This window comes from Triticum aestivum, chromosome 7B, assembly GCF_018294505.1.
Source record: "Triticum aestivum cultivar Chinese Spring chromosome 7B, IWGSC CS RefSeq v2.1, whole genome shotgun sequence".
Taxonomy (NCBI): Eukaryota; Viridiplantae; Streptophyta; class Magnoliopsida; order Poales; family Poaceae; genus Triticum; species Triticum aestivum.
In genome coordinates this window covers 139,458,521-139,471,112 of record NC_057813.1, presented here as the reverse complement: position 1 = coordinate 139,471,112, position 12,592 = coordinate 139,458,521, and the positions used below count along the sequence as shown (strand labels likewise).

The window sequence follows — 12,592 nt, the reverse complement described above, 5'->3', positions numbered from 1 at the left end:
AATTGCCATGGTTCATACAAAAACTAATTTTTATGGTCAAAGTACTGGAATTGCCATCATCAAAAAACTAAAATTGACATGCTCTACAAACTAAAATCGCCACATGGCAACTTTAGTTTAAGCACTATGACAACTATAGTGTAAACATCGTGGCAACTTTTAGGCAATTTATTTTTGTCGAAACATATCAACATGGGGTCTAGTTTTGAAGATCTCGTCGAGACGGATTTAATGATGAAAACAGATTCTTAATTTGAATTTTTAATTAGGAGATAAAACATTTTTAAGCGAAAAGCCAAAAAAAAAAATCCTACTGATGTCATCTGTTTATACGTGGCAAAATGAGTGGTGATGAAGGCGTGTGGGCGATGTGCAAGATGCCACACATATGAGTGTTAGTTTTTTCGTATTTTTAAACATATTTGGTGCCTTATTGTTATTACTTATTAAACTAGCAAACATGCATGTGTGTTGCAAGGAAAGAAAACAAAACATGTCCTAACCCAATGAACATGGTTAAAGACCTCTATCCCTCGCCCTAGTGTCCGTGATGCTAGTTGTCACAAACCAAGGTTGCCAGGTCCATGAACTGGGTCGTTGAGCATCTCTCGTGTCTGGCCATATCTTTTTTTTTGCGGGAATCGTGTCTGGCAATATCAAGAGTGTTGGGCAAAGATGTTTCATCATTTGGCTAATACAATAGGGGAAAACACTGTACAATATATCTATTAGGCAAAATCAATAAGTCCGGGTCGGACACATTTTTTTATTTTGAAAATTTTAGGCATCCAAGATGCTCAGTGCGTGCAAAATCAGATTTGTAAAATAGTTTTACTATTTTTTATTTACTTTTCACATACTGTAGACGAGTGTGGGCACCATTTTTAATTATCGGACCAATGTGAAGTACTTCCGCTAACACATTAAGACAATACAAAGCTCCAAACAAACATCGACCACAATTATGAGTTTCTGACTAAGCCTGTACGACTAGCCAGCAGATGATTCCAAACCCTCCTAATACACATGCTCACCAACCACTAGCAACGATTATATTTACTCACCATTGGCATGGGTCTCACTGACCTCCTGAACCATCTTTGCAAGGTTTTCAAACGAGGAGCCACCTATATCCATGGTCTTTCTAGAAGACAGGGAGAGCTCACCAGCTCTAGCAGCGGCGCGTTTCCCTTCCTCTCCCAAGATCAGTTCCCTTGCCAACACCTGCACGTCTCCACTCATAACCAACCCACTACCTCCCTTGTTGGCGTCTTCCTTCGGCCGAACTCGGAGCCCCACATGGATCACGTCCACGACGAATTTGGCATTGAGCTTCTGCTCGGCCGCCATTGGGAACGACAGCATTGGCACACCCATGACGATGCTCTCCAGCACCGAGTTCCATCCGCAGTGTGTGAAAAATCCTCTCACTGATTTGTGACTCAGAACTCCGAGCTGGTTGATGAAACCTTCCACCACCTTGCCCCTGTCTCCGAACCAGTCATTGAACCGGTCATCTGGATTGAGCCATTTGGACCGGACCACCCATAAGAAGTCTACACCGGAGTTGTCCAACCCGACGGCGATCTCTTCCAGCTGCGCCCGGCTCAGCTCGGCCTGCGATCCGAACGCGACATAGAGGACCGGCCGGTCCATGGCGAGCCTCGAGTCGAGCCACTCTGAGATCTCACGGTCGTCCTTGGTCTGGACCGCCGGTTCGGAGGCCGCGAGAGAGAGCGGTCCGATCGGCCACATCTTGATGTCGAACTCCCGGTTCCACAGGTCGATGTAGATCGACTCCAGCTCGTGGAAGGAGTTGACGATGATGCCCCGGCTGGAGTACATGCTGATGCGGTTCTTGCAAATGAAGTCCCAGTGCGGGCCGGAAGGCTCCGGGTCGTCGAACGGCGGGTTGAGGTCGGCCTTCGTGAGGCGGAGGTCCGGCACACCGTGGACCGGGAACGGCTCGGATGGCGAGCTCACGCGTGCGTGCGGCCTGTGTGCCGTCACTGCCCGATTGACGTACGTGGCGAAGCCGCCGAAGCCGAGGGTGACAAGCCGCGGCATGCCGAGCTCGTCGGCGATGTCCTTGGCCCACCGGAGGAAGCCGTCGTGGACGAGCAGGTCCGGCCTGGGCTCGATCTTGGCGAGCGCGTCCGCGAACGCCGGCTGGAGCGCCGCCACCGCGGTGACGAAGTCGACAAGACTGGTCGACGATGGGAGCTCGTCCGTGCTCTGCGGGGCGTCCTGCTCGGAGGGGAATGGAAGCTCGACGACCGCGGCGCCGCCGCCGGCACCAGCGAGGCCCGCGCGGATGAAGGGCGCGTTGCGCGGGGTGGTGAAGAAGGTGACGGCCGAGGCAAGGCGGCGGCCAAGAAGGAGGCGCGCGAGGTGGATGAGCGGCATGGCGTGGCCCTTTGCCATGAAGGGGAGCATGGCCACGTGACGGAGCGTCGGTGAAGCAGCCATGGATAGTGAAGCTATTGGTGAGGCTAGCTGTGGGCGGGTGTGTGTCTGTCTCTGTTATAGGGCAGCTGTTGACTGTTTTCCGTCCGTGCTGTTGCCTGTTCACGGAACAGTTTTATAAGAGCATCTCCAACAGCCGCGTTTCACGCCGCGCGTAAAAAACCTGTTTATCACGCGCTTCGGCTGATTTAGTGCGGCCACCAGCGCTGGCTCCAACAACCGCGCTATAATGCAGCGCGCGCGTCACTCCAGCAACGCGCAAAAATACAGCGCGCGCAGCACGCACAAACCACATATACATTTCAAAAACAGGAGCAAAAATGATCAAACAAATAAAATAAATCAATAATAAATAGTTCAATTTCGTTATCATTACAACTCAAACAAATAGTTGCGGGCATACATACGACGAACAATAAATAGTTCAATACGACATTCAATTTCGTTATCATTACTGTTGAGTATATCTAAGTACAGAGGTGGGCCACAACCTCAACTATACAGAGAAAACAGGAGGTGGGCCCTGCCCCGGGCATTCTCGGCGCCCGGCCACTGTCACACCAGGCGTTCTACGCCGTGCCGCAGCCGCATGCGGCGCCCTACGCGGCACCCTACGGCCAGCAGCCGCAGCCAGGTGGGCCACCGCTGCTGCCCCTGACGGCCGCGCCGCAGGCTCTCCCGCCGGCGCCGTGGGACCCGGCCCTTCTTGCGGCTCTTCACACCGCTCCTTCCCCGTCCAGCTACACCGGCGGCGGCGACTGATACATGGACACCAGAGCCACCGTTCACATGATGGCTTATCCCGGTAACCTCCACACCTTCTATCCTGTCCATACTTCCAACCGCATCACCGTCGGTGACGGATCCTCTCTTCCTATCACCCATATAGGTCATGCATATTTTTCGTCTAACTCCACTCCAATATCCATGTCTAATGTCTTAGTTTCTCCTGAACTTATTAAAAATCTTGTTTCTGTTCGTTCTCTTACACGTGAAAATCCTGTTACCGTTGAATTTGACGAATGTGGTTTTTCTGTTAAGGACGCTCGCACGCGGATGGTGCTCCACCGATGTGACAGCCGCGACGAGCTCTACCCGGTTCACTCCGCCACCTCCACCACTTCCGCCGCCCCTGTCGCTCTCGCCACCGGAGTGGATCTTTGGCACGCTCGCTTGGGTCATCCTAATCCTGCCACCCTTCGCCATATACTTAGGAGTTTTTCTTTCACGTGTAATAAGAACGAGGATCACTCGTGTCATGCATGTCGCCTCGGCAAACATGCTCGTCTCCCGTTTAGGGCTTCTTCTCATGTTGCATCGTACCAGTTTGAGTTAATTCATAGTGATGTTTGGACCTCTCCTGTTGCCAGTAATACGGGCTTTCTTTATTATCTTGTCATACTTGATGATTTCTCGCATTATGTGTGGACCTTCCCGTTGCGCCGCAAGTCGGATGTTATATCCACTCTCGCCGCCTTCTACTCCTATGTTCTCACGCAGTTTGGTCGTCCCATTCTCGCGTTGCAGACAGACAACGGGAAGGAGTTCGACAACCTCGCTGTTCGTACTCTCCTCACCACACATGGCACGACTTTTCGTCTCACTTGCCCGTACACCTCGCAGCAGAACGGTCGCGCTGAGCGTATCCTTCGCACTCTCAATGACTGCGTTCGGACTCTTCTCTTTCATGCCAATGTGCCTCCGCGCTTTTGGCCTGACGCTCTCGCCACCGCTTCCCTCCTTATCAACATCCGTCCATGTCGCACTCGCGGGAACTTTGCACCTCATCACCTTCTCTTCGGTTCAGCACCCTCTTATGATGAGCTTTGCATCTTCGGCTGCCTTTGCTACCCTAGCATCGCCGCTACTGCGCCTCATAAGCTTGCACCCCGCTCCGTCGCCTGCATCTTTCTCAGCTACCCACCTAACACTAAGGGCTACCGCTGCTATGATCCCGTCTCCCATCGAGTTTTCACCTCCCGACACGTTTACTTTGATGAGATGGTGTTTCCCCTTCAGTAGCAGGTACCCCTCGTCGCCTCGTCACCGCTGGCTGTAAGTGCATCTAGTGCCACCCCTAGTTGGTTTTGGAGTATTGACGATAAAGTTGGTTGAGGGACTAATGCACTTGTGAGAATTGCAGGATAACGCAGGTAGTGTCCCTCATTGATTCGGTTTACCTACCGGAGATGACCCCTAAAAATGTATGAAGACATTGAAGACAATGGTGGTATGTGAAGATATTCACATTGAAGACTATGACATGAGAAGACATTGAGCGAAGACTATGGAGCGCGAAGACTGTGTTGTTTCGTTGTTTCCTTTTCTTCTTTGTTGAGTCATAGGAACCACTGTACTGTTAAGTGGGGTCCAAATGAACAAAGTCAGAGTGACTGAAGTGATGCTCAACCCAAATCCTATGTCTTCGAGCGAAGACAATGAGTGAAAATCTTATCCAGAGCTGGATGAGTCAGCTTTGCTTGTAGCCCAAGTAAAGTTGCCGTGTATGTTTGAAATCTAACCGTTGGAACACGTGTCAATTCCTTAGTGACCCATGGTCATTTCGGACATATCAGGTCGGGTTGCCTTGTGGCTATAAATAGCCCACCCCCTACACCATAAATTGGTGGTTGCTCAGAGTTAGTATACGGCTTTTGTCATTTTGAGAGCAACCCACCTCGAAGCCTTTGAGAGAGAAATCCTTGCGAGGACAAAGCCCAAACACCCAGAGCCAAAGAGTGTTAGGCATCACTGAAGTCTTTCTGTCTGTGTGACCTGAAGACTTATTACACTTGAGGACTGTGTATCCTCCAGCCGGTTAGGCGTCGCGTTCTGAGCATCCAAGAGTCATTGTGGATTGCCGGTGAACGAAGTCTGTGAAGGTTCGGAAGTCTACCTTGAAGACTTACCAGAGTGATTGGGCGAGGACTGTGTGTCCTTAGCTCAAGGGGAATAAGGTGAAGACGCGGTCTTCTGAGTTGAATCTCAGCCTCCCTAACCAGACGTACAGTTGTCACAGCAACTGGAACTGGTCCAACAAATCCTGTGTCTTCAACAAGTGACTGGTTCTATCCCTTCCCTCCTTTACTTTGAGTTTGTCTTCGTGAAGTCATTGCTTATCTGTCTTATCTGTTTGACTTCATTGCTTGACTACTATCGTTGATTGGCTTCATACTATCTTCCATCCTGATCCTTACTACTTAGCTGCTATTAGTCTTTGTACGTTCACATTATTGCATACTTGACTATGGCTTGCTTGTTGTAGTTTATCTTCCGCTGCATATCAATTAGGTCATTTCTATTGTTTGTATTTGAAACTTCCACGTTTTGAAGACTTTGATAAAAATTGCCTATTCACCCCCCTCTAGTCGATATCTAGCACTTTCAATTGGTATCAGAGCAATGTACTCCCTTGTTCTGTGTGATTCGGTTTAACCACCTGGAGTTTAGCTATGTCGACTGCAGGGATAATCAAAGTCTCTGCTGCTTGTCCCGTGTTCGATGGAACTGAATATCCCTACTGGAAGAATAAGATGCACATGCATCTTGAAGCCATTGATGTCGACCTCTGGTATGTCGTCAAGAACGGCGTTCCCAAAACTGGTGAAGGTGCCACCCCTACTGATGTCAAGAAGTTCATTCAACTGGACTCCACTGCAAAGAACATCATCTGTGGTCATCTGACAAAAGGACAGTATGGCCGTGTGAGTGCTCTGGAAACGTCAAAGCTAGTCTGGGACTGGCTATCCAAGGTCAACGAAGGCGTCTCTACACAGAGAGACCAGAGGATCAATGTTCTTCGCAATCTCTTCAACCGCTTCAAGAGAAACGACAATGAAAATGTCCAGCTCACGTTTGATCACCTCACCGACATCACAAATGAGCTTCAGGCTCTTGGCGCCACTGAGATTACCAATCATGAAATCGTCAAGACACTACTGAGATCACTTGACAGCTCCTTTGACACCCTTGCCCTCATGATACAAGAGCGCCCTGACTTCAAGACACTCGATCCGTCTGATATACTTGAGAGGCTCAACACACATGAGTTCCAGCTTTCTGAGAAAAGAGATATCTATGGTCCCAATTATGGCCGAACTCGCGCTTTGAAGGCAAAAGTGATTTCCTCATCTGAAGAAGAATCTGACTGCGGTTCTGATGATCCTGAAGACATTGGAAAGGAACTTGCCATTCTTGTGAAGAAGTTCAAGAAGTTCACCAAGAAGAAGGGCTTTAGAAAGTCTTCACGATCTAGCTCAAGAAATCATGAAGCTTCCACTCATGACAACAAGAAGAGAACATGTCACAAGTGCAAGAAACCTGGACACTATATCTCTGAGTGTCCTCAGTGGGACAATGAGAAGAAGAAGAAGAAGAGCAAGGAATATGATTCTGATGACAAGAAGAAATCTTCAAAGTCTTCTTCTAAGTCCTCATCAAGGTCTTCATCACATAAGAAGAGCTCATCTGGCAAGGCTCGTGCTTTTGTTGGCAAGGAAATGGATTCAGAGGAGAAGTCTGCTTCTGAGGAGGTGGAGGTGGAGTCTGAAGAAGAGTCCGACCCTGGCGTTGCAAGTCTGGCTCTAGCCACTGCCTATGTTGCCAAGTCCATCTTCAACACTGAAGACAATGACTTCCACACCAACGCTGAAGCTGATGACATGGACGATCCTGCTCCCACCTACTGCTTCATGGCACGTGGTGCCAAGGTAAAATCACGCGATGCTTACTTTCAAACATCAAGTGAAGATGACTCTGATTGTGAATCCAAACCCAGCTACAAAACACTTGCTAAAATTGCTACTGAACAACAAAGGGCTATGGAATATACTCAAAAACTATTAGACAAAAGCGATGACCTGTTGGACGTGGAAATGACACGTTCACAGTCCTTAGTTGAAGACATAAAAAATCTTCATGCTAAGTACCAAGAACTTGAAAGTCTTCATGAGACGCTCTCAACCACTTATGAAAAGCTCTCCTATGATTATCTTCAAAGGAAGCAAGAGCTTGAGAAATTGAAAGCGACTCATGAAGATCTTCAAAAAGAGAATGAGTCATTTCGCGCTCAACAGATCAGTTCTGCTCAGGATGGATTTGAACCACCATGTTTAAAATGCATTGAGCGTGATAACACTAGCTCTGTTGCTGAATGTTCCAATGCCGCTGCTGTTGCATTGTCTTCAACTACTGATGTGGAAACTAACCCCTCTACGGAGGATACCACTGCTATTGCTGATGAAAATGCTAGGTTGAAGACATTGCTTGAAACAAGGATGTATAAAAGTCTAAAAGGACATCAGACACTCTGTGATGTCCTCAAAAAGCAGATTCTGAACCGAAACCCCAGGAAAGAGGGTGTTGGGTTCGAGAGGAAAATGAATGCTGATGGTTCCTACTGGAAGCCTGAGCAGTATCCCAAAACCACATGGGTTGCTGCAAAGGAACCTTCAATGGATCCATCCACCTTATCTGGCTTTACCTGTGCTAATCCTATTATCATTGATGAATCCTTTGATGCAAACTATAAACTGTTCAAAAATCAGAATGGTGAAGTGTTTGCTAGGTATATTAGTACTAACTGCAGGAATGGACCACCTATGAAGAAGATCTGGGTTCCCAAAAGCTGTCTTGAGAATCTTCCAATGAATGTCATCATGACACCACCAGGGAAGAAGACAAACCCCAGACCAAAGGCATCATATGGTCCAACGGCTTCATATGAATACATGACTCACTTGAGTCACCCTAACGCCAATGTTTTGCAGGGAAATCGTACTCAAACTTATGAATATGAACGTGTGTCCTCATACCGCCATGTTCATAGGACTAAGAACTTTTCTGCTTATTCATATGAGTATCATTCATCTCCTGCAAGGCTATTTGCTAGGGCTTCAAAGCCGAAATTCTCAGATGCTGCACTTAAACTCATTGCTTCTAAGCCACCCCTGAAGATGTGGGTGGTGAAGAAGAATTAACTCTCTTTTGAAGAATCAAAGGCGTCCGATACTATTGCTGGGGGACCTAAAACACATTAAGGGACACATGATAAAATGACTTACTATGTATTCCACATATGGATCGCTTACCTATCATACTATGTGTTCTAACCTTGATCTAAGCTGTGATAATCCTAGTGTGCGTCAAATGCTTATGCTTCACAACATACCTTGTGAAGCCTATCCTCCTAACTACACTGTAGGGTATGACACCTCATGCTTCAGAATGGATTATGGACAATGGATGCACTAATCATATGACTGGTGATCGAAGCCTTCTCATGGACTCAACCTTACGTCCATCCGACAAGAGTCAAATCACATTTGCTGACACTGGTAAAAGCAAGGTATTGGGTCTAGGTAGAGTTGCAATCTCAAAGGATCAACACATGGATAAAGTGATGCTTGTTGAATCCCTTGGGTTCAACTTAATGTCTGTCTCAATGCTTTGTGACTTGAACATGATTGTGCTATTCGGAAAATATCATTGCCTTGTACTAATGGAATCTGACAAGTCTCTAGTCTTTGAAGGGTATAGGAAAGATGATCTATACATGGTAGATTTCTCAGCAGGTCCACAGCTTGCCGTATGTCTTCTTGCAAAAGCTTCAGAATGCTGGCTCTGGCATCGGAGGCTGGGGCATGCTGGCATGAGGAACTTACACACACTCATCAAGAAGAAGCATGTCATAGGCATCAAAGGTGTCAAGTTCAAGAAAGATCATTTGTGTGGTGCCTGCGAAGCTGGAAAGATGACTAGGGCGAAGCACCCCTCGAAGACAATCATGACAACTTCTCAACCCTTCGAGCTGTTACACATGGACTTATTTGGCCCTACTCACTACTCTACCCTCACAACAACAGCTTGTCTCTATGGCTTCATCATTGTTGATGACTACTCAAGATACACATGGGTGCACATAGTTCTCTACAAGACTGAAGTACAAGATGTCTTCAAACGATTCGCCAATCGAGCCATGAACAATTATGGCGTCAAGATCAAGCACATCAGAAGTGATAACGGCACAGAATTCAAGAATACCGGGCTTGATCTTTATCTGGATACAATGGGAATCACTCATGAGTTTTCTGCTCCATACACACCTCAGCAAAATGGCATTGTAGAGCGCAAGAACAGAACCCTCATTGAGATGGCTCGAACAATGCTCGATGAGTACAAGACACCAAGAAAGTTCTGGCCTAAAGCTATTGATACAGCATGTCACATCATCAACCATGTTTACATCCACAAGCTTCTGAGCAAAACATCCTATGAGCTCCTTACTGGCAAGAAGCCAAATGTCAGCTACTTCAGAGTCTTTGGTGCTAGGTGCTGGATCAAGGATCCCCAGCACAAGTCAAAATTTGCACCTAAAGCTCACGAAGGCTTCATGCTCGGTTACGGAAAGGACTCGCACTCTTACAGAGTCTTCAACCTCTTTCACTACAAAATCGTTGAAATTGTGGATGTGTGATTTGATGAAACCGATGGTTCACAACAAGAGCTCCTGCCAAGCACATTAGATGAAGCTCCTCCCAGCGAATCTATCAAGCTGATGGGAACTGGTGAAATCATGCCTTCTGAAGCACAGCCTGAAGAGGAACTTATCATTTCTGCACCAAACCAACCCGAAGACAATGCTCAGACCGAAGACAATCCTCCCAATGATGACAATGATCAGCATGAGCAAGGTCTTCGTCCAGTTCATCCTCGTGTTGCAAATGAAGTACAGATTGAGAAGATAATTGATAGCATCAATGCACCTGGTCCACTTACTCGCTCAAGAGCAACACAGTTAGCAAATTTCTGTGGGCATTTTTCATTTGTGTCAATATCAGAACCCAAGAAAGTTGCTGAAGCCTTTATGGAACCTGAATGGATTCAAGGCATGCAAGAAGAACTTCAACAGTTCAAGCTGAATAATGTTTGGGAACTTGTCAAGCGCCCTGACCCTCACAAGCATAACATTATTGGCACTAAATGGATATATCAAAACAAGCAAGATAAGCATGGTCAAGTCGTCAGAAACAAAGCACGTCTTGTGGCTCAAGGATATACTCAAGTTGAAGGAATTGACTTCGATGAAACATTTGCTCCTGTAGCAAGGCTTGAAGCTATTCGCATACTGCTAGCCTATGCTAATCACCACAACATCTTTCTATATCAAATGGATGTGAAGAGTGCATTCCTCAACGGCAAGATTGAAGAAGAAGTGTACGTTGCTCAACCACCTGGCTTTGAAGATCCAAAACATCCTGATATGGTGTACAAACTAAACAAAGCACTGTATGGCCTCAAACAAGCTCCTCACGCTTGGTATGATACGATCAAAGACTTCCTGAAGAGCAAAGGCTTCAAACCTGGATCCCTCGATCCCACACTCTTCACGAAGACATATGATGGTGAACTATTTGTGTGCCAAATATATGTGGATGACATTATCTTCGGCTGCACCAACCAGAAGTATAGTGATGAGTTTGGATACATGATGCAAGAGCAATATCAGATGTCCATGATGGGTGAGCTGAAGTTCTTCCTTGGTCTTGAAATTCGTCAGCAAAGGAATGGCATCTTCATATCTTAAGAAAAACATCTCAAAGACTGTCTGAAGAAGTTTGGAATGCAAGATTGCAAAGGATACACGACGCCAATGCCAGCCAAACACCATCTTGGTCCCGACGACAATGGTAAAGAGTTCGATCAAAAGGTATACCGCTCCATGATTGGTTCTTTACTTTACCTATGTGCATCTAGGCCAGATATTATGCTTAGTGTTTGCATGTGTGCTCAATTCCAAGTGGCACCAAAGGAATCGCATCACTTAGCTGTGAAGCGATTTCTCAGATATTTGGCTTACACCCCAACACTCGAATTATGGTATCCAAAGGGCTCAAGATTTGATCTGGTTGGATTCTTGTATGCTGATTATGCTGGTGACAAGGTCGATCACAAGTCTACATCAGGCACATGTCACTTTCTGGGACGATCACTTGTCTGTTGGTCTTCAAAGAAGCAAAACTGTGTATCACTCTCAACTGCTGAATCTGAATACATTGCTGCTGGATCTTGCTGCGCTCAACTTCTGTGGATGAAGCAAACTCTCAAGGACTATGGCATCAATCTGAAACAAGTCCCTCTCTTCTGCGACAACGAAAGCGCCATCAAGATTGCCAACAATCCAGTCCAGCACTCGAAGACAAAGCACATTGAAATTCATCATCATTTTCTCAGAGATCATGTCATGAAGAAAGATATTGACATCATTCACGTCAACACTGAAGAGCAACTGACAGATATCTTCACAAAGCCCTTGGATGAGAAAAGGTTTTGCAAGTTACGATGTGAGCTAAATATCTTGGAATCCTCAAATGTCCTGTGATCAGGCACACATCCTAACACTTATGCATGTTGATGACTTAGATGTGCAACACATGAAGTAAAGTATATCTTCAATCAATGAAGACTTACATTCTGAGTGTGAATACATTAACATGGAATTTGACTTCGGAGCGCCACGATAATTGTGCGCCGTGTCTGGGTCTAATACTTCCTATACGGTGGGTAACGCCACCACCAAATTTCTTGGTTTGAAGTGTTTCACTCATGGCGATTATTGTTGAATATCTTCGCATTTGATTTGTCTTCAACTTTCAACTTATCTTCATGATTTACTTCACTATGTTGAGTTGATTTCTTTCTCATATATATATACTAGTATTCAGTCCTTTACAACATTCACTTATAGCTATGTCTTCATTTGTGAATCTTTTGAACTAAGTGAATGTGATCGGACCCTAATCTCTCTATGCTTTCTATCTCAAACTCTATCTATCCAAATCATATGCATTCTATTGAAATTGTCAAATGTCTTCTCTGCATCCTTGTCAGCAGAAGACACAGAGACAAACATCAAGTCCTTTTTAATGATTCATCTTTATTGTTGAAATCCGGAGAAGCTGAAACAACCATCTGACAAACTTGGCGGGCGTGGGAATGTGGGACAACTCTGAGTATGTTGCATGCTTGCCACGTGTCCCACGGATGTGAACAGGCAGGGGCACCTGCGTAATTGCGCTATGCCGCACACCTACTTATAAATACGTGTCCCCTGCGGTCAAGAAAACCT

General features: G+C 46.3%; 1 protein-coding gene across 1 annotated transcript; it reads right to left on the bottom strand.

Moving 5' to 3' along the window:
• Positions 1–940: 940 nt before the first annotated feature.
• LOC123161903 (UDP-glycosyltransferase 90A1-like) lies at positions 941–2,561 on the bottom strand. The gene has a single exon (XM_044579717.1). It carries the CDS (start codon positions 2,467–2,469, stop codon positions 1,057–1,059), a length of 1,413 nt encoding a protein of 470 aa, XP_044435652.1. The 5' UTR covers positions 2,470–2,561; the 3' UTR covers positions 941–1,056.
• Positions 2,562–12,592: the final 10,031 nt, after the last annotated feature.